This window comes from Rhinolophus sinicus, linkage group LG09 (assembly GCF_036562045.2).
Source record: "Rhinolophus sinicus isolate RSC01 linkage group LG09, ASM3656204v1, whole genome shotgun sequence".
NCBI lineage: Eukaryota > Metazoa > Chordata > Mammalia > Chiroptera > Rhinolophidae > Rhinolophus > Rhinolophus sinicus.
The window spans coordinates 53520902-53545694 of NC_133758.1; the positions used below are offsets into that span (position 1 = coordinate 53520902).

At 39.7% G+C, this 24793-nt stretch overlaps 2 protein-coding genes across 18 annotated transcripts in view; one reads left to right on the forward strand and one right to left on the reverse strand.

Annotated features, from left to right (window-relative positions):
* The window catches only part of GNAL (G protein subunit alpha L), a 202107-nt gene extending 198080 nt beyond the window's left edge, over positions 1 to 4027 (forward strand). For all 5 annotated transcript variants that reach the window (XM_019711346.2, XM_074340381.1, XM_019711349.2 and 2 more), the window contains one exon: positions 18 to 4027. In XM_019711346.2, coding sequence (XP_019566905.2) covers positions 18 to 164 — 147 coding nt within the window. In that variant the 3' untranslated portion in view covers positions 165 to 4027. The remainder of the gene's footprint in view (positions 1 to 17) is intronic.
* MPPE1 (metallophosphoesterase 1) lies at positions 1291 to 23209 on the reverse strand. Of its 13 annotated transcripts, none has more exons than XM_074340391.1 (12): positions 23068 to 23209; positions 21425 to 21513; positions 17970 to 18057; positions 12071 to 12463; positions 9450 to 9558; positions 7664 to 7767; positions 6940 to 7014; positions 5151 to 5259; positions 4916 to 4981; positions 4702 to 4824; positions 4018 to 4158; positions 1291 to 3046 (listed from the first exon to the last, which is right to left on the reverse strand). In XM_074340391.1, exons 4-12 carry the CDS (start codon positions 12346 to 12348, stop codon positions 2864 to 2866), a joined length of 1188 nt encoding a protein of 395 aa, XP_074196492.1. In that variant the 5' UTR covers positions 12349 to 12463; positions 17970 to 18057; positions 21425 to 21513; positions 23068 to 23209; the 3' UTR covers positions 1291 to 2863. The 13 variants fall into 13 exon arrangements, with proteins under 13 accessions (XP_074196492.1, XP_074196491.1, XP_074196490.1 ...); XM_074340390.1 differs by lacking the exon at positions 23068 to 23209 and adding an exon at positions 22659 to 22787; XM_074340389.1 differs by lacking the exon at positions 23068 to 23209 and adding an exon at positions 22364 to 22501.
* Positions 23210 to 24793: the final 1584 nt, after the last annotated feature.

The window sequence follows — 24793 nt, forward strand, 5'->3', positions numbered from 1 at the left end:
AGCCTCTTTCTCTGCAGAGGATCAGCACGGCAACGGGGGACGGCAAACACTACTGCTACCCGCACTTCACCTGCGCTGTAGACACGGAGAACATCCGCCGGGTGTTTAACGACTGCCGCGACATCATCCAGAGGATGCACCTCAAACAGTATGAACTCTTGTGAGGCGGCCCTGGGCCGCTGGGCGCGCCTTCTCGCGCCTTCTCTCCGCCTGCTCTCCTCTCTGCTACCCCACCAGGTGGAGCATTTATTCCCAGACTGCCTGTCTGTCAACCCCAAGCCATGGTAGGAAGTAGTTAAGTTCCCAGTGTCTTTAGGCTGCTGTTCGTCCTTCTCAGTGTGGGCTCCGTGTGTCATCACCAAGCCTCTGGCTACCTCTGTTCCCCTCAGGTTTGGTTTGTAGCTTGTTTTCATTGAACAGGACTTCCCATAGCCTTCCCACCTCCAATTTGTGTCACTGCAAACTGTCCACTCTCACTTGGGTGACTTTGCAGTGAAATCTCCCTTTTATTCGTCCATTCAGTGGTTTATTGATTCATCAAGGACAAACTTGACAGATGGGAGAGAAACACACTTTTTTCTGAGTTATCAAGCATGATTGTAGAGGCACATGGGTAATGCGGTGAAGCACTGGCGCTTTCCAATTCCAGTTTTAAGAAGCTGCAGGCGGACAAGTAGCCACCCCTCCTGATCTACATTGGCCCAAGACTTAGAGTAGGCCCCAAGCCACAGAGTGGAGAGAAAGCCTTTTTTCAATAATATTTAAAGTCGCTGCTAGCCTCAGGCATTTGAATTAGAGCTACTTTGAGCCTTTTACATTTAGGCAGAAAACCACATTCACTACTGCAAAGTATGTCCTGTCTAAAAATTATTCTTTAGACTTTCACTATGCTTGAGAAATTGTCTCCTTTCATATATTCTTTCTGTTGTTGTTTTATTGCTGGTTTATTATACTGTACAGACCACAAAATGTAATATTATTTTGTATAACTACTCAAGAAAAATACTTGTAGATCTTTGTATCTTGGTTATGGCTATACCTGTACAAGAAATTTGTTGTGGTTTTTTTGTGTGCTGAACAGCTAAATGTCAACATTACCTGCCGCTTGCTCTAAAAAGGAATGAATGGTTATCTGTAGAATTTAGGACATTTTATCAGTTGGTACTTTTAAAAATGCTCCTTGATTATATATAAAGTACAAGTTAATCACCCACATCTTATAAACAATGCCGTACTAACATCACAAGCTTCTTTCAGGGAACCAAGGATGTTTTTTCTCTCCACACAATATGTTTCTCGATTATTTTATTATTTAAAGACTTTTACACATTCCCTGAGTGGGAATAGGTCAGCCATTCCCACTGTCAAAGTTTTTGAACCATTTATGTGACCACAGGTTCCATCATTAAAAAATAGGAAGAAAAAAGACCAATGGGCATCAACATTTGTGTCTGCCTACGAGAATCAAAGGATGGCATCTTCATTTGCCTTTTAAAGAAGAGATATTACAAAACCTTTATTTGAAATATAAAATCAAAATATATGGCTATTTCTCAAACTTGAAAGATTTGCAAATGCAGCCTCAATTTATTGCACAATATATCTAGAAAGCAAGAATCGCTGTAGGAGGCACATGTCATATTCTATCCACAGTCACAGCTTTGAGGGTAGTTTACTTAGGTCAAAGATAATCTGTAACGATGTCTGAAGTGATATTTCAACAATACAAATCCAGGGAAGTGACAGCCTAGCATACATTACTTCAGTAATTTCCTTTTAGTCTTTGTTGAGTATTTTAAAGTTTATAATATAATCAGCATTTTATAATCCTTTATAAACTTATCCAATTTTAAATACTACCACTTTTCCATGAAAGGATCACAATTTTATAGACAATCAGTGCAACAAACACATGTTTTATCTTTTTATCCAAATTCCTGCTCCTCTCATCCTTAACTATTTCGTAAAATTCTCAGTTGAACTGAGACATACAAAATAGAAATTATTTTCAATTTCCATTGCACTTTCAAAATAAGACATGAAGAAAAATTGAGGATATACTCCCACACATATACAAAGAAATGAAGTTGTATATTTTTACATGCATTATTACTCAATAACTCCCCTGTTAACTAAACTTCCTATTTAAAAATCAATTGAAGAAAGACCTAGCCTCTTAGCAAAAATACAAAAAGAATACATTTTGTCTGGCTTAAAATTATCAAGATATATTTACTTTTAAATACCAAAGCCACTTCCTACTCCATTTTTCAAGTTTCTTTTGACCACAGGCATTAAATTCAGATTTAACAACTTGGTCTACTGGAGAGAAAATTAAACTTATCTAAAAATCTGATTCCATTAATTTAGCACAGAAGTACAAAAGTTGTGTAAACAACATATTCCTGCTTATAGCATTTGTATGTTAATTTTCAGTGTATAGCTTTATAATATATAGGAATTTGAGAACAACTTCGAGGAGGACAAAAAGCCAACGCAAAGTTTGGTTTGTGTACACGTAAGCCCAAGTGTGCTCCAGGGCTGCTGCTCCATCTTGGGGAAAGAAGGACTGTCTGGTGCATGCAAGTGATGACATTAATAGCGTTTACACATTGTACAGATATAATCTTTGATTATACATATATTTGATAAAATGAGAAAACAGACTTGTCATAATGACCCATTTTCATAGCATGAGAACAGTACAATCAACTATTTATTCTGCAGTAATTTGCATCAATCATTTAGAATTTCTATGATGTGCATAAAGACAGCCTACTTCGGTCTCATCTCAAATGAGCACTGCCCCAAGTTCAGTTTCTTTGGTTTTGACATTTATTACTAAAAGCAGAAAGTCTCCTCTTCACACTGTCTTAAATTTTCTGAGCAGCTGGCAACCAAAAATAAAAGGCAAATCTAGAAACCCAAAGTGAATTAATATGAGGACCACAAGGAACCCAGCTGTTCCACAATATGTGATCAGAACCGTGCTCTCGAAGGGAATGTAGCACTTGCCGAGGGCATACTCTGTGGATGTCATACTGCCCTGGAAAGGAAATGAGAATGTTACGCTGCAGTGAGAGCCCCAAGCACAGCTCCAACACAAGAGTCTGCCTTAACAACAAATGAGGAAAGGCAGCTTTCTTGGCTTAGGCGAGGCAGGGAAGTAGCTCTCCTCACCTGAGACTTAAAGAGGCACAGACTTCAACCTACAGAAGCAGTGGTGAGAGAAGGGAAGCCAAGGGCTCCTCTAAAGTATAGTGGGCACACCTGAGAGATACTCAGAGAGACAGGGAGATTTCAAGCAATGGTCATCGAGGAACAGGAGTCCAAGGCTAGTTTTCATGCCACTTGATGCTAAAATAAGCAATCTGTTACCTAGAAATACATGTGCCAGGAGACTTTTTTTTTTTTGGTAGACATTTTTGCTATATGAAATGACAGTGGGGAATGTTTTCATTTACTACTGTGAATTTGAAAACATGAGGTTTTCCCCATCTTTTCATGAAGTAGAAGTACTTGACATAAAAGCATTATGAACTGGAGTGGAGGCTGGAACCCAAAGGCAAAAAAAAAAAAAAAAAAAAAAAGGCGCTGAAGCATCAGGTGGTCACTCAATGAAAGAATATCCTTAATCAACTTGCAAGAGCTATAGCATTTTTCTACCGGAGCACATGGCACATTTGGGAAACAAGACATGATGACGAAGTACCGCTAAGGAAAACATGACATTCAATACACAGAGCCTAATATCAGAGGACACTGCCATCCCTGAAGGATGAAACACTCTGTAAGACACTCCTCCCCTCACCCCTCTTGGAATATGCCATGTTTACCTGTCCCCAGGAAGATGTTTAGACAGGGCACAGTGTATCAAACTAAGTGTGCGTGCGGAGTTGGGGAAGTTTATTTATGGCTTTTGTATATTTTGACAGATTATAGCAATTAAATAGTTGATTTCTGTGTTGATTTAAATACTTTAAAAAGCTTTGAGACGAAAATAAATGTTCACATTACCATGATGAAACTGGGGTTGTTTCTGTTCCTCCAACTGAAAGACGGCACACTGATCTCAGAGATTCCTGCCCCGTGGAGTACCTCGCAGGCGCTGTGCGTGTGGCCACTAAGGACCAGGCGTGGCCGCAGCCACCAGAGCAGCTGCCACACCCAGGGGACAGCAACAGGCAGTTAATACTTAAACAGAGCCCTGCCAGGGGCCCAGAGCCAGGGCACCGTTGATTTCATCAAGTTAAATACAAAATCCCTACTTTGTAGGACTGCTTTGTTTTTTCCTTAAAATCCTTGGGTTTGCTTAGACTCTATTAAAAGTTCAGGCTCTCAGAATCTATTCTCATCCCAGATTTTATATTTTTAAATTATGTTTAGTTTTTATAAATATTTTGTAAATTTATTTCATAAATGTTTATATTTTATTATATATAAATATGATATATTATACATATTTAAGAAAAAGCATCTTAAGTCCCTAAAAATTTAACTCTTTAAGTGCCATTTACATTTCCAAATACACTTAAGTTGTTGGAAAAACGTTGAATAAAGAATAGCAAGACTATCCTGGGGGTAAAAGAACAAAATGATGACATGATAATCTGAGCTACTGCCAACACCCTGCCCTCCATCCCCCAATCGATAACTATAAAGTCATCTGGCTTTTGGTTAGCATCCAGTATGCTGCCAAACCTTTTGTGAGGCCTCCCGAGAAAGCACGTCATATCTCTCCTTAAACAGGGTGCCCCTTTCTTCTGGAGGTGCGGCATCTTCCCCAGTACAGTTAGCGTCGCTTTTCCGGTAAAGTGGAAAATGCTGTCCAGGATTTAGAGAGGAGTCAGATGTGACTTCATGAGACCCTAGGTGTTTCTTCCAAATACACAGAGCTGCTTTCTCCCCACCTCACCTGCAGAAGGACTGGGGCTGACCTCGGCAACGGCTGCCCATCCCCACACTGGCTGGAGTGAAGTTCCTGGTGGTCAAAAATCAGTCAGTTAACCTGGCAAACCCAGCAGTCAGCACATGGTAGGAAGGAACAAGGGGGCTGAGAGATTGACAGAAACACAAAAGTGTACTGACTCACTGTGCCCTTAGAAGACGCCAGAACAGAAGGCACCTGTGCCATTCAGATGATCTCCTACCTCTCGGGAGCAATTCAGTTTGTGAGAAATTTCAATGAGTTCAGCTTCTGCTTCAGAGCAAATGTTGCAGCCATCCCCTTCCAGTGCAACGCTGTTGACCATCACAAAACTGAGGCAGATGGGAGCAAGCAGAGAGTCAGGGGGCTTTCTGTCTACTGTTTTCTCACATTATCGTTCCCACAAAATGAAAGCTAAGCATCCACAGGGTGAAGAAACACATCCAGAACAGTTTTAAATCTCAACTCAGCTAATCAGTGTTTGTAGGCAGGAGTTAATATTAAGAAATCGATACTGAACAAATAAAACAAAGTAGTATAATTGGAAGTGGAGTCCAATACATGGTAAAAGGATTTTTACCCCTGAATTTGTGAGAAATCCCAGATTACAGAATCTCTACGGTCAGACAACCCTAACCTCAGCATCAAACCATGTGTCCTTGGGAAAGTTACTTAGTCTCTCTGTGCCTCATCTGTAAAATGGGGATATAAATAGTACACCATGCCATTAGCTCATTGTGAGGATTAAATGAAATAATACAACAGAATAGGGCCTGCCACTAGAAAGTACTCGGTAAATGTTAGATGTTGTTATCAGTACATTAAGTGAACCATGGACAACATTCGGCAGCATCCGTGCACTCAGCAAACAAGGCGGGGTTAGGGAGTGGGGTGCTGGTCAGAGTTCACAGGAATGGATAGTCCTAAAGTCAATTATGATTCTCTTTTGCAAGCACTTTACCTTAATTTTATTTTCTACAGACTTCCATTAAATATGCTTTTATTTCCTATACACATATCAACTGGGCATGAAGAAGGTACAGGTCATAAAGACTGAAATTTAAAGAATTTTAGAGATGAGGAGCTGACTAATCAACTGATCTGAAATATGATCAGTGTGTTTAAAATGTCTTAAACGCTATGCCAAGGGAGAAAAACAACTCAAACTTTGTCAAGTCTCCATTATGACTCAAGAAAGAAAGATACCTGGGACTCTGCCTTACAGGCAAAAGGAGGGAAGAAGCAAGCATTTGTAGAGAACCCCCTGAACCCTGGTCTCTGGGAGCTTAACATAGATCATCTCATTTGACAGGCCCAGTGAGCTGCTTCCGCCAAAGCCAGCGGAGTACTGGACACCACGAGAAGGATATGATCAAAATAGGAAAAACCTTCCTCTCCCACCTTTTCTCTCTCCACTAGATCTGCAACTAGAATGATATGTATGGTCTGGTCCACTATGCTGCAAACACACTCACACACACCAGAAAGGGTCCAGAAATGGGCAAAAAAATGGCCACATAGAAGGGGAGCTTGTATAGATGGTCAGACTAAAGGGTTAGGAAGCTTTGATCTAAAAATCAAGGCTGATGGGAGTGGGGACTAGGCACAGAGCTATAGAGCACAGTGAACACACTTGCCACCAAATCCTAGGACACCAAAACTACAGGAACATCTTTTATAAAAGGAAATAAATAAATTTTGAACAAATAAAAAATATCCGTTTACAAAGTGGGCTGATGAAATTTATATCACCCAGAGACAGTGTCGACAGAAAAAATAAAATTCCCTCGGTGGCTAGGCAAAGTCATAGACTAACTGAGTCACTGTGGGTTGTTAGGGAAAACCAAGGTGGTGCCTCCAATGGGGACCATGAGCAAAGACAGCCTGAGGCACCTTCGTCAGAGACTGTAAACTAGGCCAGACAGCATGGGCCTGACCCAATATGGCAGTCACCTCTGAAAATTCATTTCCAAGGACAAAGGTTTTCATAAGCATTCACAAATAATACTCACTTAATTCCTTTCCATGAAAACAGCCTTTCAGGGTTGAAAACTTTCTCAAATCGTTTTATTCTATATGTGCTCATCCTACATTCAGTTACAAAAAGAAACATTTTTTTTCAGAGCAAGCCATTCTATAACCTCTTAAAGTTATCATGAACACAAAAAATAATTTTTCAGGATTTGAGCGCCAGACTAGCATTGTTAGTTCAGAGCTCCAACTAGTCCCAAGCTACCAAGGTGCAACTCTTAGTTCCACTACTGACTAACCGTGAGGCCTAGGGCAAGTGACTTAAGTCTCCAAGGCCTCAGTTTCCCCACTGGTACAATGGATAAAATAGGAGACCCATGTAAAGATTGAGTTAATATATGGACGTAAAATGCTTAAAATAGCCTGGCACATCATAAGCACTATATAAATATTAGCTATTAAAGTCTAAATCATATTGTTTTCTGATTCCCAAAGAAAATAACTGGCCATTAAATGTAAGTTTTAAGTTAGAGTCACACAACGCCACACTAATCATTCATTTAACAGAGATTTGTCAAGAGTGTATGATGTCCATGAGGGAAAAAATCCTTGCCCTCATGGAGCTTACATTCTAGAGCTTACATCTTTCAAGGAATACAAATTTCCTCCACACAACACAAACAAGGCTTTCATATGAATTGTAGCAGATTAAAAATTATAGTTATCAAGAGCTCTCATGTTACAATGCTTTAGTGAACTACTTACTGATAGTGGAAGCCAATGTCATGGTTACCAACAACTACCTTCAGCTGTACGTGATGTGGGTGTCTGAATATTTTCTGAAATCTCTCCACATCATCCGCCCAGGCCTGTAGGATAAAACGGTAACTGCTGAGACTCAAAGAACCTTCCCTTCCCTGTGGCTAAAAAACACACTCCCTATTTTAATGGTGAGAAGTTAATTCCCCCGTCCAAATCAGATGTTCATAAAGCTAATGCATAAATTAGAATTTCTAATTCTATGTCAAACTTCTTTTTCCAAAATCAACTTAATACTTTATTTAATTTGATGCCAAATTTTAATTAAATGGTATCCCCCATCTTAAAACATTAACTAGCAACCCCCAAAATATTTGGTTCATACACCTATTATTTCAAGATCCCCTGAAGATGCTACATAGACCCCATCTTAAGAATCACATCAGATCTGGACATTTTATAAGAACAAGCTCTTAGGAAATGTCGAGTAAATTCATGTGTGTCAACCAAGACAAGGATGAGTACATCCCTCCTCAGTCTTAGCATTTCCCTGTGGCCACAACTGTGGGAGTGAGACCTAATGAGATGTAGGTGAAAGACAAAATCCAACAAATATTTAAAGAATATTCTGACATTTGCTTTAACTATTAAAGCTTGAGAATTATGTTCAGGTAGTTCTTATTTTTATTAAACGTAAAAACATCAATTGGACACTCTAGGTTAGATAATACCTAGTTGAATAATAATCAACTTTATCCTAAAAGTTTTAAATACAGCTCAAGCCTAGGGAAATATGCTGTGTAGACAGTCCTTCAATACACTTACAAAGACTTCACTTTGATAAATAATATTTAAAGTTAGAATACTATAAAATCAGAATAACATAAAATTCGAAAAACATAAAAACATAAAATGCTGCCCTTAATTTGGAAAAACAACATATATATCCAATCTCATTTTATAACTGGTTGCTTTTTACATACAGCATTCCCACTGTCTCATATTTAATTTTGGGCTAGATTATAACAAACATTACAATCCTATAATCAATGGGTTTCTATCACATCCGGACCAAGACTTTCTTTGTACAGCTTTGGGATTGTCCAGTGAAATGCCAGTGATTATCTTCCAAAAATCATTAGTGACTGAACATGTTTAACTAAGCAGCAAGAAAAACTCCTTTTTCCCCATTAATTCCAGGAATGTAATAAGCAAAGCATTCTGACAGCTAAGTTGAGAAGAGCATTTCGCTCTGGTTTGTGGAAAGGCTTCCATCACCTCAACACTGGGGCAGAGGTCTCAAGGACCCTGAAGACAGAGGAACCTCATGCTACGTCCCCAAGGCTCCTTCTGCACCTCTCCCTCAGAAGAAAGAAAAGAAGAGGACAGCAGCAAGTAACTTTGTAGCACAGTGCTTATAATTTAATGGGTAAGGAAGAATGTGAAGTCAAATTACATTTCCATGTGTATTCTGTAATTTTGGTGACAACAAATAGCAATTCGTCTTGCCAATTTCCCCTTTCCCAAGAGGTTTATGGGAATGTGCATTCCAACAAAGTGATATCTGGCTAATCTACATATTTCCTAAATAGACAAAGATAAGATCAGTCAACCTAACTCAAGATTGTCATTACACACAGATCCTAATAACCTTTAAGATAGACTACACATTATTAATATTGGTACTAAGCAAAACTTCCACCCCTAGCTGATAATTTCTTCGTGGATTATCTGGACTATCTGTGCTGGACCCTGAAAGCAGGATTAGGGTGCCAGTATCACAGGGTCCTACCTGGGAGGAGCTCCACTTCCCTTCGTCAAAGATATCCCCCAGAATGAAGACAACTTCCGGCTGCAACAACCACAGAGCCGTCTGGAAGGCTCTCTCCATTTGCCATTCCCTAGAAGACAATAGGAAAAAAGCATCAGTCTGTTTCTTGGGTGGAGGCCACATGTGTCTTATGGGCCATTTAAAAAGTGAACCAAATGGTCCCATTCTCCCTCTTCCAAGGCCCCTCCCTCGTAATCTCATCCACTGCTTGGAAGAACCAAAGAATCCATATGTGATTAAATGTGGGGAGCAAAGGCACTAAAGGAGTCAGCCTGCTCCTCCCATACATATCAGAGCCTGACTTCCCCTGTGTTGTACCAAGAGATCAGGCCCCACACTGCGCTACAAAGTCATCACTCAGTCATGAGGGCCCCAGGGGTCTGAGGGCTTAACCCAGCTTCCAAACCTGCCCAATGTAGACTATTTTTGCACCACACTGAGGAGATAACAGCATCTGATCTGGCTTAACTTTCACTTTTTGAAGGTACCTCAACTTCTTTCTTGTGTTCAGAGTTCAGGAGAGACAATGAGAGAAACAGGCTAGCCAATATCAAAACTGTAAATCCTGTGCACTTTGGACAAACAAGTAATCACCCTGTAGGTAAGACAAGCGAATGAAAAGAGCCTGGGACCTGGAATCTCATGGACAATGGCTTAACATCCCAGCTCCTCCCACTAACCAGTTGTGCAGCCTTGAGAATGTTACCTGCTCCCTCTGATTCTTAGTTTCTTCATTGGTAAAGATAATAAAAACCTACATTCACAGGATAGATATGGGATTAAATGAGATAGCACTATGTAAATGCACACAATAGGTATCATGCTACCCCGAAAATAAGACCTCGCCGGACCATTAGCTCTACTGCATCTTTTGGAGCAAAAATTAATATAAGACTTGGTCTTATATTATAGTAAAATAAGACCCGGTATTATATTATATTATATTATATTATATTATATTATATTATATTATATTTATTATATTAAGACCTGGTCTTATTTTACTATAAGTCTTATTATAGTAAAATAAGACCGGGTCTTATATTAATTTTTGTTCCAAAAGACGCATTAGAGCTGATGGTCCCGCTAGGTCTTATTTTCCGGGAAACACGATATTCAACAATGTCAGTGCTTCTCAACCCTCCCTCTCTTCTCCCTAACCAACTCTGATTTGTGTCACTTGCCTAAGGATCCCAATTCTTCCCTCCTTTTTCAGGCATGTTCCTGGTTGCTTCTCCCTTGCAAAAGGGGAATGTTCCATCCTGGAACATATAAATAGGGAACAATAACTTTGGGTCAAAGGAGACTTTTCAGGCCCCGTGTAAACGCTGTATGGTACATCTTTACCTACGATTCCTCTCAAAATACATTTCTCAGTTTTTCTTGACTTAATGTTATTCACCCTGCAAAAGAAAGCATCTAGAAACAGCAGCTGCAAGAGCGCAGGGAAGACTGCTTAGGGGTCACAAACAAAGCACAATTTGTAAGCCCCAAACAAAGCCAAAGGAACTTAAGCTCACCCTGGCCTTCTCTATGTCATACCTCTTTTGGTTTAAAACTGAGTAAAAATGTATAGCAGCCCCTCCATCTGCCCTTCTTTCGTCTTGTCTTCTTCACCCACCTTTGGGGACATCACACATCTTCCCCTGTCACCCAACATAAGTTTCATCTATATCCAAAGCACTTTGAGGACAGTCCCTCTTACAAGAATAGAGAGGCACAAATGTTCAGAGAGGCACAAATGAAGCCATGGTAAGGAAAAGGGGTCAGGGTACAGGGTCATCACGGACAAGAAGCTCTGATGCCTTGGGGGTTGAAAGCCCCCATCCATCGCCTTTTGGTGGGCATTGTTCACAGTGGCCAAAAGGTGGAAGTAGCCCAAGAGTCCATCAACAGATGAATGATAAAGTGTAGTATAAACATACAATAGATAATCAGCCTTAAAAAGGAAGGAAATTCTAACACATGCTACAACATGGATGAACCTTGAAGACATTATGCTAAGTGAAGCAAGCCAGTCACAAAAGGACAATTACAATACACCTATAAAAATGTTTAAGATGGTAACTTATGTTATGTGTATCTCACAATTAAATTTTTGAAAAGGCCTTCTGGTGGGAAAACAGACAGACTACACTGGGCAGGTCTAAGTTGGAGAGACAGGAACGAATCCTCTCCCCAGGAAGACAACCACAAATCTGCCCTGCTCCTCCTGTTGTCCAGAGTGGGCACAAACCAAGTGAGCTCAAAATTACACATCAGTGATTGTGAGAGGGACCCACCAACCCAGCTCTGTGTCCTCCCCGCCCAGGGGAAAAGAAAACCTACCTTCACTGAACACGGCCATGTGCTGGGTATTGTTGGGGGAATTGCTTCACACAGCCTGTGGAGTTTCTCATAATAACCCAGTTACAAAAAAGTTGGCAGAGACAGGCTTGGAGGATCTTAGTAACCTGTCCAAAGTCACAAGACTCAAATCCAGACCTGCCTTCCAAATTCTAAGCCTTTGTATATACAGATGTTCAGTAAATAAGTTCAAGGAAAAGTCAAATTTCAGAAAGATTCCTAATTTTAGCTCCTACCTTCGTAATTTGTCTAGCCAGTGGCCTCTTACTTCCCCAAGCAAGTGGGTATCAGCCAAAAACATGGCTTTCAGCACAGGTTCAAGAGTCTCTTGTTCACCATCACAGGCTGGAGTTTTCAACTCAGGCCAATTACACCGAAAGATTACTAAGTAATAGATTAAAAATTCACAAAATAGAAGTACAGCAAAGACAACAGCTATGAGTTTCAACAGCAAAAAACTCCTCTTGAACAGACGAAAATTCTGTCTTCCAAACCCAAGTCTGATAGTAACCATTTCTCCTGCCCAGAAGTTGCCAGCAACCAAGAATCAGATCCTCCAAGAATTCACTGTGAGAAAATTGTAGAATCCTGGGTAAGGTGAAAATGGTGTCCAGGTCTTAGCCATGTACCTACAGGGAAAAGGAAAAAGGATTGGATTATGTTTCCTAATAATGCCACTAACACTAGCTCCCTCAATTAAGAACTAACGAGTCAGAGAATTCTATCTACATTCCTAAATGAACAAATTGTCCTGTACTCTTACAATAATAATAGGTCTGATTACTGGTAAGGATAACAACTGGTTGCCTAGGAGGTCTCTATAACTGTATGCCAAAATAATGTTATTAGAATATCTTCCCACTAAGATGATAAAATTTTATTACCACTTTGGAAATCATTAAATGAAAATCTATGAGAATGATGTTTAAGGTAGTAAACTTAATTGGGAAAGTTAACAATTATTATTTAAAGGTAATGTGACTCCCAAAAGTATTCACCACCACCCCTTGAAGACCTTAAAAATCAACAGGTCATAAGTCCCTGTAATGTGTTGGTGAATTTATTAGTTTTCTACATTCTTTTCCACAAAAGAAGTATATCTTCCTGCAGTGTGCTTCAGAGATCCAAGCAATGCATTCCACTCTGGGCTCTGGGCTCAGAGGACAGTGTCTGAGAGAGCCACCATCTGTGCACTGCATTCAAATTATATATTTTTTCACAGTATGGGCTTTTTACTTGCAAATTAGCCTTAAAACCCTGCATGTCCTTCGGCAATGGCATTTATGTGTAATGGTTTCTCTACAGGAACCTTTAAAATGTTTATGGATTCATCTGAGTCATAGGTGAACTTTGCATTCTATAAAGAAAGCATCTATTTTCGACACATCTGAAGACAAAGGTTGATAAAAGGATGGCCTAAGATAGGCTATAAAAGGTGGCATTCTACTTAAGGTTCCACAACTAATGCTCAAGACAAGAATCTTAAAATGGATGGTGATCTAAAGGCTACAGAGCTCTCAGCTATGGGAGCAGCTCCAGAAGTATTGCAGGGGGTGGGGACTATGGGAGACATAGATCTTAACTGAGTCAATAAATAAAGAAAATCCTTTTCTGGAAGGATGATTTTCTGAGAGGAATCTTCCATGGTTGATAGACAAGGAGTCAGGAACACTCTCATTTCTGTAGCATCTAAAATAATCTCTGTCAAATTCAGTTTTCAGATCTGTTCATATTTGCCCATAAGCCTCAGTCCCTAGCTTATTTCACAGCAGTGTACTACAATAAGCGACCACTATATTTGGAAAAAATTAAAAGCCTTACCTAGAGAAAAGTAAATAGGGACAAACATATTTTGAGCCATTATCAAAAATGTAAAACAAGACCCCAGAATTGAAAATTTCTTCAGAAAATGATAAAATGAGGAAATCTCTTCATTATTCAAATGAAGAGCTGACAGTTGTTTTGCTGTACTAGGAAGGACTCACTTCCATTTGTGGATCTTCAGAACACATGAAATGATAGGAGTGAAATGAAGGGCTCTGGGCCCCAAGTCTTCATCATTCCTCTGCCTACACTCAAATGGCATTATTTATATTGAGCATTGTACTTGATTAAAGAGGTACAGTACACAAATACTAGATTTTAAATATGCCCTCTCAGATAGAGAGGTCAGAAGCAACGATGCATGTAGCCTGGGATCGACGCTCTTACTGGAATTCTAGTCAGAAAATCCACAATATCTTTATCTACCAGGTCCAGACCATCAGTGATTACGTGCCATACCTCTTGTTCTCTACTTACTACTTCCTTACCTCCTCCATTTTCTCTAAGGTTGAACCACACATGCTACATAACTGGAGTCACGATATATCTTCCAACTGAGGACATCTCTGAGAGTGAAAAGTGGCACTAATAATAAAAACAGGGCTATGGCATAAACCAGGACTGTCCCAGGCAGCTCAGGATATGTAGTCACCCTGTGGATAATTTCACCCTATAAAGCTAGTGCTTAATCTGATGCTGATGAAGAGAAGGTAACAACTCTTTTTTTCTGTCATCCATCTATCTGCAATCAAACTTTAGAATGACTGTACAAGCGTTGTTAGTAACCATTCACCAGTGTGACTAAAGGCATGGATTCTCTATTCAGCTTATATTCATAAAAGAAAAGAGAGAGACTCTAAGGAATAATGAATATATTCCTTAATACCATCTAATTTCCTTTGGTTTGATTCAATCAAATATATGAAAAGCAACCATTTGATCTTACCATCTCATTTCTTTCAAAGGGCCTAGAATCTCCTAAATCCTACAAGCTAAGGCCAAAACAACAGTTAAAACTTCCTAAAAACTTGATGTTTCCACAGACCACAGAGGATAGGTTGAGAGGGAAGGAACCCCAACCCTCTGGGGATTTAGAATTCTTCCATTATGCAAAGCTTTGCTCTTTCCAGGCTCTAAGTTTCCCGAGATGAAAACCAGAATAACTTTGTAATTGCTCTTCTCCACCCACTTCTTTAAGCTGAGACAATCGTGCTTCAGTAGTAAAGTCAGAGTCTTGGAACACAGCAAGATGAGTGACCTGGAACAAGCATGATGACACTGCCTTCACAAGTAAGGCCACAATGGGATTCAGGAACCGGATAGGACACAAGACTGCAATCCTCCACCTTCCCTAGACCAAAAAGAGCAGGACAGATGACACAAAAAGACAAGCCATAGGTTTGCACTCACAGGCAACACAGCTCTCCCAAACTTGATTCCCATATACATTTGATCCTGTGCAGCCCACACAGCTGGGCTCTCTGCCTCCAGGCTGACTGCTGCGGAGGATGACTAATATGTCAGCATAGATTAGAAAGTCCTTGGCAAAGAAACCAAAGGTCAGGAGAGCCCTGGCCCATCCCTCAAACTTCTATGTTCTTTTTTCCACAGAGAAATAAAAAATATCCTACATGAAGCCATTCACCAGAGGACTTAGAATGAAGAAAGGAAGAAAGGAAGGAGGGAGAAGGGAGAGGAAAGGAAGGAGAAAGAGGGAGAGCAAGCAAGCCAGCTGGTGCTGTCACACATTTTCTTGAGAAAACCCTAACATACCATGTGAATAATCTCTCAGGTATAATGTGATCATTTTCTAAAAATAGAACTCCTCATCAGTGTGAAAATCATATTTGACAACTTCTGGCACCAAATCCTTAGACAGAATTCCTTTTGTTCAAATCTTGGAAAACTGCTTTTCTTCCTCTATCCAAAACTCATTTTATGACCCATCAAATTAGTATTCCTAATATTGTCTTCAATGTTATGGCCAAAGCATAGTCCCTTTTACCTTCTGAAATGAAGACAGAATAGTTTTTAGGGCTGATGAGGGTGGGGGAAGGAATCCATCCTCTTCCTAGAAATGGCACAGTAAGGCCACCATGCCAGGCACCATTCAAAGCACCACATCACGTAACGAGATATCCCCTACCTGATGGCTTCCAGATGGGTATAAGTGACTTCCTTGTGCTCACTTCTTGCACTAAGCTTTAAGCCAACAAAGAGACAGAACTGCTTCCTCATTTTCTGACACAGCTGAAAGAAACGTGCTGACCACCAGCAGTTAGGAGCACTGGAGTAGACACATTCCCACCACCGGGCAGACAGATGTACACAAACTGAACCTGTCTTTTTTGGCAGCAAAGAGGAAAACCTAAGAGCTCTATGGCGAATTAGCAGCTACTTGTTCCTCTTCTAGTATTTTATCCTATGTCATGAATACTCACCAGCAGAGAGAACATCTACATTGAATTGTAAAGAACCCAACCCGCAGCTCTGCTCTGTGAACTTGGGCAAGCCAAAGATCCTTTCTGAGCTTCATAATGGGGACTACAGTACCTACCATGTTTCCCCGAAAATAAGGTCGGGTCTTATATTAAGTTTTGCTCCAAAAGACACATTAGGTCTTATGTTCAGGGGATGTCATCCTGAAAAATCATGCTAGAGCTTATTTTCCGGTTAGGTCTTATTTTCGGGGAAACACGGTACCTCCACTGATGTCGTTGAGATTGATAGAAATGATGTTTACAAAAGAGTTTTTTAAAAATAAATCTTTCTATGCAGTAGGTATGTCAGGATTACATTACAGAGTAAACCTTACAATCTGAAGAATTCCAACAGGCTCAAATGATACTCAATTCAAATGGCTATAATCAAGTTAGGGAGAAGAACAAAGGCCAATAATTGGAGGGAATCTAGAAGCTGTGGACATCTTGGGTCGAATCTGCTTTCTCCATTCATTTACTGAGTTCCACTTTCTAACGGTTCACATCTGAAGTCCCCATGCACTTTCCTCACTAAAAGCAAACCTTAAATTTTATCTCAAGCATAATAAATAGGCCAATGATTTAACATCTCCAGTGCCACACAGTCTGAATAAATGCTACTATCCTTTCCATGTCCAGGCTCTTACAGGTTAGAGGAGAGAAAAATGTGTTCTTTCCTAGACTAAGTGAAAGGAGGGTCTAGTCCTTCATCAGAGCAGTATGGATACTACACCCAGGCCAAATGCAACCATCTCTTCCTGTCTACTCAATAACTACATGAAAAAAATGTGTTTATCCATCTTGTATCACTAGACCAGAAAATTAGGAAATGGGATAAAGACTATATTTTATGTGTTGTTTTCTTGTGAGTAAGTGATGAAATTTCTGTCCATATTAGAAGCTTTCCTTTGCATTAGCAGGCTTGGGTTAAGAAAGCAAAATTACTAAAATGCTATTGTTTTCACTCCCCAAGTTGAACTTGTCAGTTTTAGTAAACTCATCAAATGATAATCCAGCAGGAAAACTATACAGGCCTCCCAACCACAGTGCAGTCTGGCCTAGTATCAAAAGGCTGATACGTACATCTCATCTCCTGATTTGTCTGGAAGGGAGCTAGACTTTAATATTAAAGGTCCTGAAAAGCCCTGGTAAGAACCAAAGCACTGAATCTGTGGTATTTTGATTTCTACCACATATACTTCCTATTCCTAACATCACAAATGATAACTTTAAAAAAACCGCTTAGTAACACCTACTATCCCAGAACTTTTAGGAAGCTAAAATTCACCCATCACTGGTTTATGAACTCAATTGGGTGGTTTGTGACCACAATTTTTTTAAAAATAAAATAAAACAGAATAGAAAATACTGGTCTATATGGCACATAAAAAGGCAAGGCATAGCAAAGTTTCTTACACAAAACTTGTTTCCATTTTTATGTACATGGATCTGTGTGCACTGGTCATGATATAAAATGTATTTCTTACTGCACTAGGCTATAAGCTCCCTGACACAGGGACCTTGCCTTGTTTATCTTCATATCCCCCCTCCTCTTATGGCTCAGCATGGTGCCTACAAACAGTAGGTGCTCAACAAATGTCTGTGGCATTAAATGGCTTACATTTAGTTGTATTTCCCCAAACATTTTAGAATTACAAACATACATATTATCACCCTTTTGGTCCATTATCTGCCTTAAATTAAATGCTTGAAAGTCTCCAGTCAGAGAAACAGGAGGAAAATATACATAGAGGTTATTCCTGCTCCCTGTGATCAAAGAGCCAGGCAGAAATTTAAAGACTGGCAAACAGGTACACAGAACATGTCTCACCAGGTCCTGTGTGGGACTCTCACAAAAACGAAATGCTCAAGTAGCTCTCTGGTGAATAGGGAAGTATGACAAACTTCCCTGAGCCTCCCTGGAAAAAAAAAAAACAGCTTTCTTCTATAAGTGAAGTACACAGAAATACTTGGCAGCTCCTGAGTCCTCCCCAGGCTGCGTGATCCAGGCAGCCAGAGAAGTCCCAGCTGTGGAGAAACTGGAAACCTTGTGCGTTGCTGGTGGGCATGTGCAATGGTACAGCCACTAGAGAAAACAATACGGTGGTTCCTCAGAAAATTAAAAATAGAACTACCATATGGTCCAACAATTTCACTTGTACATATATACTCAAAAGAATTGAAAGCAAGGACTCAAACAGATATTTGTATACCCATGTTCATAGCAGCATCAGTCACAATAGCCAAAAGGTGGGAAAAAAACAAATTAATATATGAATGGATAAACAAAATGTTATATATACATATATATGTATATGTGTGTGTGTGTGTGTGTGTGTGTGTGTGTGTGTGTGCGCAAAATGTAATATATACATCTATATGCAATGGAATATTATTCAGTCCTTTAGAAAGGAAAAAAATTCCTATACATGCTACAACATGGATGAACCTTGAAGACATTATGCTAAGTGAAATAAGCCAGTCACAAAAAGACAAATATTGTATGATTCCACTTATATGAGGTACCTAGAGCAGTCAGATTCATAGAAACAGAAAGTGGAATGGTGGTTGCCAGTGGGTTGGGGAAGGGAAAATGGGGAATTGTTTTATGGGTATAGAGTTTCAGTTTTGCAAGATGGAAAAGCTCTAGAGATTGGTTGGACTGCTATGTGAATATACTCAATACTACTGAACTAGATATACACTTAAAAGTGGGTAAGATGGTTCAAGAGAATGAGAGGACAAGCCCCAGACTGGGAGAAAATATTTGCAAAGGACACATTTAATAAGGACTGTTACCCAACATATACAAAGTAATCTTAAAACTCGATAAGAAAACAAACAATCTGATTTAAAAATTAAGCAAATAAATTTTAAGTGTTATCACCACACAAAAAAAGGTAACTCTGTGAGATGATGGACGTGTTAATTAAGATGACTGTGGTAATCATTTCACAATGTACACATATCTCAAATCATCATATTGTACATTTTAAATATATACAATTTTATTTGTCAATTATACCTCAATATAACTGGGTAAAAAATAAAAATTAAAAATTAAAAATGGGCCAAATACCTTAACAGACATCTTACCAAAGAAGTATATTGGCAGGTAAGTATATGAAAGATGCTCCGCATCGTATGTCATCAGAGAAATGCAAATTAAAACAATGAGCTGTCACTACCGACCTATTAGATGGCCAAAATCCAGAACACTGGCAACATCAAATGTTTATGAGGACATGGAGTAATAGAAACTTTCATTCCTTGTTGGTGGGAATGCAAAATGGTACATCCACTTTAGAAGACAGTTTGGCAGTTTCTTATAAAACTAAATAAAAATACTCTTATCCTATCATCCAGCAATTGTGCTGCTTAGTATTTGCCTAAATGAGTTTAACACTTATGTCCACACAAAACTTGCACACAGATATTTATAGCAGATTTATTCATAACTGTTCACATTTGAAAGCAGCCAAGATGTCCCTCAGTAGGTAAATGGATAAACTATGTTATATCCAGATAATAAAATATTAATCAGTGCTAAGAAGAAATGAGTTATCAAGCCGTGAAAGAACATGGAAGAACCTTAAATGCACATTACTAAGTGAAAGATGCCAAACTGAAAAGGCTGTATACTGTATGATTCCTTCTACATAACATTCTGGAAAAGGAAAACTATGGAGTCAGTAAAAAGATCAGTGGTTGCCAGGGACTGGGGAGCAGGGGGAAGGGAGGGATGAACAGGTGGGACACAGAGGATTTTCAGAGTAGTGAAAATATTCTGAATGATAAACTATAGTAGTGAATATACGTCATTATACACTAAACCCATAGAATGCTCACCAAGAGTGGACCTATCATAAACTATGGACTCTGGGTGATTATGTGTCAGTGTACGTTCATCAACTGTAAAAAACTCTGGTGAGGGGTGTTGATAATGAAGGAGGTTGTGTTATGTGGAGGAAGGTGGTATATGGGAACTTTGAACTTTCTGCTCAACTTTGCTGTGACCTAAAACTGCTCTAAAAAATTGGGAAGACGGTAAATTTTATGTATATTTTACCTCATTTAAACTTTTTTAATTTAAAGTAATGAAATTCTAATACATGCTATAGCATGGATGAACCTTGAGAACACTATGCTAATTGAAATATGCCAGTCACAGGACGATAAATACTACATGATTCCACTTATAGGAGGAACCAAGAGTAGTCAAACTCCTAAAAACAAAAGTAAAATGGTGGGTACCAGTGGCTGGGAAGGGAGAATGGGACATTATTATTTAATGGATATGGAGTTTCAGTTTGGAAAGATGAAAAAGCTGTAAAAATGGATACTAGTGATGGTTGCAAAACAATGTGAATGTAATTAATGCCACTGAACTGTACACTTAAAAATGATTAAAATGGTAAATTTTGTTATATAGGTTCTGCCACAATTTTTTATATAGGTTTCTGCCCCAAACACACATACATAGGACCCTACAAGCTAACAATGTCCCGTAACAAGGGCTCCCTTTCAGAGCTAAATCCACTACTTTTATATTTTAAAAAATATAAAATATTTTTTGGAGCTGAGCTGCGCACTCCACAACTAGATTGAAACTGATGGTTACAGATGGGAGGGGGTTAGGAGGCTGGGTGAGAAAGGTGAAGGGATTAAGAAGTACAAACTGGTAGTTCCAAAATAGTTATGGGGATGTGTAAAGTACAGTATGGGGTATATAGTCAATAATATTGAAAAAACTATGTATAGTGTCAGGTGAGTACTAAACTTATCAGGGGAATCACTTCATAAATTATAAAAATGTCGGGGTGGCTGGATGGTTCAGTTCGTCACAGTGTGAACTCTGAACAAGGCTGCCTGTTCAATTCCCGCATGGGATGGTGGGCTGCGCCCCTGCAACTAAGATTGAAGGACGATTTGGAGCTGATGGACCCTGGAGAAACACTGTTCCCCAATATTCCCCGATAAAAAAAAATTATAAAAATGTCTAACCACTATGCTATATATCTGAAACTAATATGAAATAATATTATCTGTCAACTATACTTTTTTAAAAAATAGTCATGGGGATATAAAGTATAGCATAGGGAATACAGTCAATAATATTGTTATAACTATGCAGTGTCAGATGGATAATTGACTTATTGGGATTATCACCTTGTGAGGTACATAAATGTTTAATCACTATGTTGTTTTATACACCTGAAACTAATAAAAAAAAAATAAGCCTTAGGTGCCTGGTTTTAGGGGCATATCACTGAGTCATCTTCTTACCTTTAAAGAATGCAACTGGTAGATGAGACTGTATGAAGTATAAAAGGCTCTGGGTTCTCTTGTGCTCCTCCAAATCAGAGCACCTTTATCTGAAATACGCAAAAAACAGAAAATGTGTTTTGTTGCTGAGTAATCTTTCATTCAGTTAACTATTATTAAAGCGAAATATGCATCACTTCTTAGAGAGTACATGGCTGCTGCCCTGTGGCACACAAACAAGGAACCTGATCACCTGACCAACACTGAAAGTAAAAAAAACAAAAAAGCTGAGAACTGACACAGCTAAAAAAAGACTGGCATTATGTTATTGTTCAAGAATAGGTCTTTTATAGTATATTTAAATATGACATGTATACATCATAGTTTTATATTGCCCAACACATAAGAATAGTAGCTGCAATCCACAATGGAAAGCAAAATATTTTATCCATTGACTGATTCACTTCAAAGTTATCATTAACTATCTAAATTCCCTCCCGCCATAAGCACTAAAAAATGTTTACTATGCAGTGACCTGTAATTTTTTAACTTCTCATTATCTTAAATATACTATTACTACAATATTGTCAATGGCTATTTGCATGTTAAATTTTCCATTTTAAATGGTATTTTAAAATAAGAGATGGTTTTTCAATCTACATCAGTAAACCAGGAAGTGTGAAGCCCCTATGATTTAATATATGGGCCCTAAGTAATAGTGATTTTCCAGTAAATAACCAATCTCCAGAATACTGTTTTTTCAGTAAGTTACTCGCAATCCTGAAAGGGCAAAGAGGTTCCGGTTTGCAGTGACAAGAAACAGCAATTCACCTAGAAGCATAAATATTATAACACGGTTACAAGGACCCACGTAAAATCCTCTTGCACTGAGCGCTCAACACGATACAAGGCAGATCAGAAAGCAAAGCCACCCAGGCGAGCAGACACCCATCGCTTCACCTGTCCTCCGAGCCTGGGCCGAGCATCTTAGCAGCTTCCTGTTTCCGCAGCGTGGCCTGACACGTCACGGTCGCCCTGGAACCCCGCCCTGGCGGCCTCAACCTGGTGGGGAAACCAGAGTCTCCCGAGAGGCCCGCCCTCGTCCTGCCCGGCGCCGACGTTCTAGAACGCGGGCCTCCAGAGCAGGCGCACTGTGGGGACAGAGCCGCTGGCCTGCGACCCCAGGAAGAGAGGCCGCGGTAGGCGCTCCATTGGCAACTCCAAACAATAGGTCCAAAGAAAAGCAAACACCTACGTGTGGCTGCATCTTCCCCAATGACTCGGTCCTTTGTGCCATCCTTAAATGTCTTCTGTACTTTTCTATCTGCTGGAGACCTGAGTACTGTCGCTCATTTGAACCCCTGGGAAGTCGCTGCAAATGGGTGGAGACCGGGGACAAGAACGACATACCAGAAAGGCAAGGGGAGCTCACGGAAGATAAGTCTCTTGGGCACGGAAAGGCCGTTAGGTAGCAAGGTCGCTACCGTGGGGCTCAGAGAAGCCACACGCTCGGTCTCCCAGCCCCCGCACCGGCCAGTTGCAGGGCAGCCGCTGCGGCAGCCTCAGTAGTCGCTTCTCTAACGTACCGCCGCGGCTCGGGAGGGAGAGGCGGGCTTCCCGCAGTCCGGCTCCGCGGCGGGAGAACCCCCGAACCCAAGGCTCACCCGGAGGAAGGTGAGCCGGTCGGCGGCAAGCTGCCTGTTCTGGGAAGCCGAGTTGCTCCGGCCTGTGTGCCGTGTGCTGCGTTGTCCCTGGCACAGTGATTGCTTGCTCCCTCTGCCTTCTCCCCACTTGGTCGCTCTTCTTGAGAAATGTCAGTGTCTTTCATACTCCATCTTCAACAGAGCCTGGCAAAGTACTTTCAAGAAATGTGTAATGAGTAAATGAAACGGTCAGAGTGACTATTTTTTATGGGTTTCCTTTTTAAAAAAAAAAAAAAAACTCATGTTACTAATGTTATAACAGTATAGCATCCCCTGTTCTATTTCTCAAGTGCTTTCACATCCATTATTTCAAATAATCTTCAAAGTAAGCCTGTAAATCAGAGCAGGAATCTTACCCCATGTTACAAGAAGTAAACTGAAGATCATGGCAGTAATTCAGTCTTTCAACCAATTCTGGTATGTTTTTGCAAATCTATGAGTATAGTTAAGGTACTGAGATGTAATATGAGAAAATCATAGAAAGCCACCAGCGAAATACCTGGTATATGGTAAGTAAGCAGTAAATGGTAATTATTATTAAGTTGGAATATTGTAATCTTTTCAAATATATCCAGATGAATAATTTTAACATCAACAAAAGTGGGACAACCAGACTCTGTATGCACTTTGATATGCAATGGGAAGTATGCAGCATCACTTCTGAAGTATGCTCATTAACTAAAGAAGAAAAGGAAAAAGAAATGTAAATCCGGTTAAGCCTATGAGTAACTACAAGCTTAAGGAAATGTAGGGACCAAAATGAGCATGTTATGTAACACCACCAGGAAGAAATCAGCTGAATCCAGAATGTGGGAAATATTACAGACCAAATGACCCAATTTCTTTATTCAACAAGTAAATAACATCAGAAAAAAAGGGATGATAATGAGAGGGAAATCTTTTATAAAGCAGGCTTGAGAGACTCATTAGCTAAATGTGGGCCTTGTTTGGGTCATAATTAGGACAAAGTAGCTTCTAAAAAATCGTTTTTCTGAAAAGATTGGGAAACTTGGACGTGGAATGGGTGTTAGATGACACTGAAGAATGGTAATTTTGCTTTGATAATGCTATTATGGTTATGTTTTGTTTTGTTTTTAAGTTTGGAGAAACACACTGAATGTATTTACAGGCAAGTTATATGATTTCTGGAACTTGCATTAATACTCCAGAAAAAAAAAGGAAATAGGAAAAGAAACAATATTGGCAAAGTGTTGATAATGTTGAAGCAAAGAGACAGGTACATGGCATAGTGGTTGGCACAATAATAGCCCCCCAAAGATGTCCACATCCTAATGAATAGTCCTCCAAAAGGGACTTTGCTGCTGTGATTAAGATTAAGAACCTTGGGATGGGGAGATTATTCTGGATTTTCCCTGTGGACCCAATCTAATCACTTGGGTTCTTCCAAATTAAGAAACTTTCCCAGCTGTAACAGAGTCAGAGGCAGACGTAACAACAGAGGGAGGATGTCTTAGTTTGTTCAGTCTCTCATAACAAAACACTACAGTAAATTGGGTGGCTTATAAACAACAGAAATTTCTCAAAATTGTGGAGGCTGGAAGTCCAAGATCAAGGTGCCAGCATGGTTGACTTCTGGTAAGAGCCCTCTTCCAAGTTCATAACCAGGGCCTTCTCACTGTGTCCTCACATACTGGAAGGGAGAGGGACCTCTGTGGGGTCTCTTTTA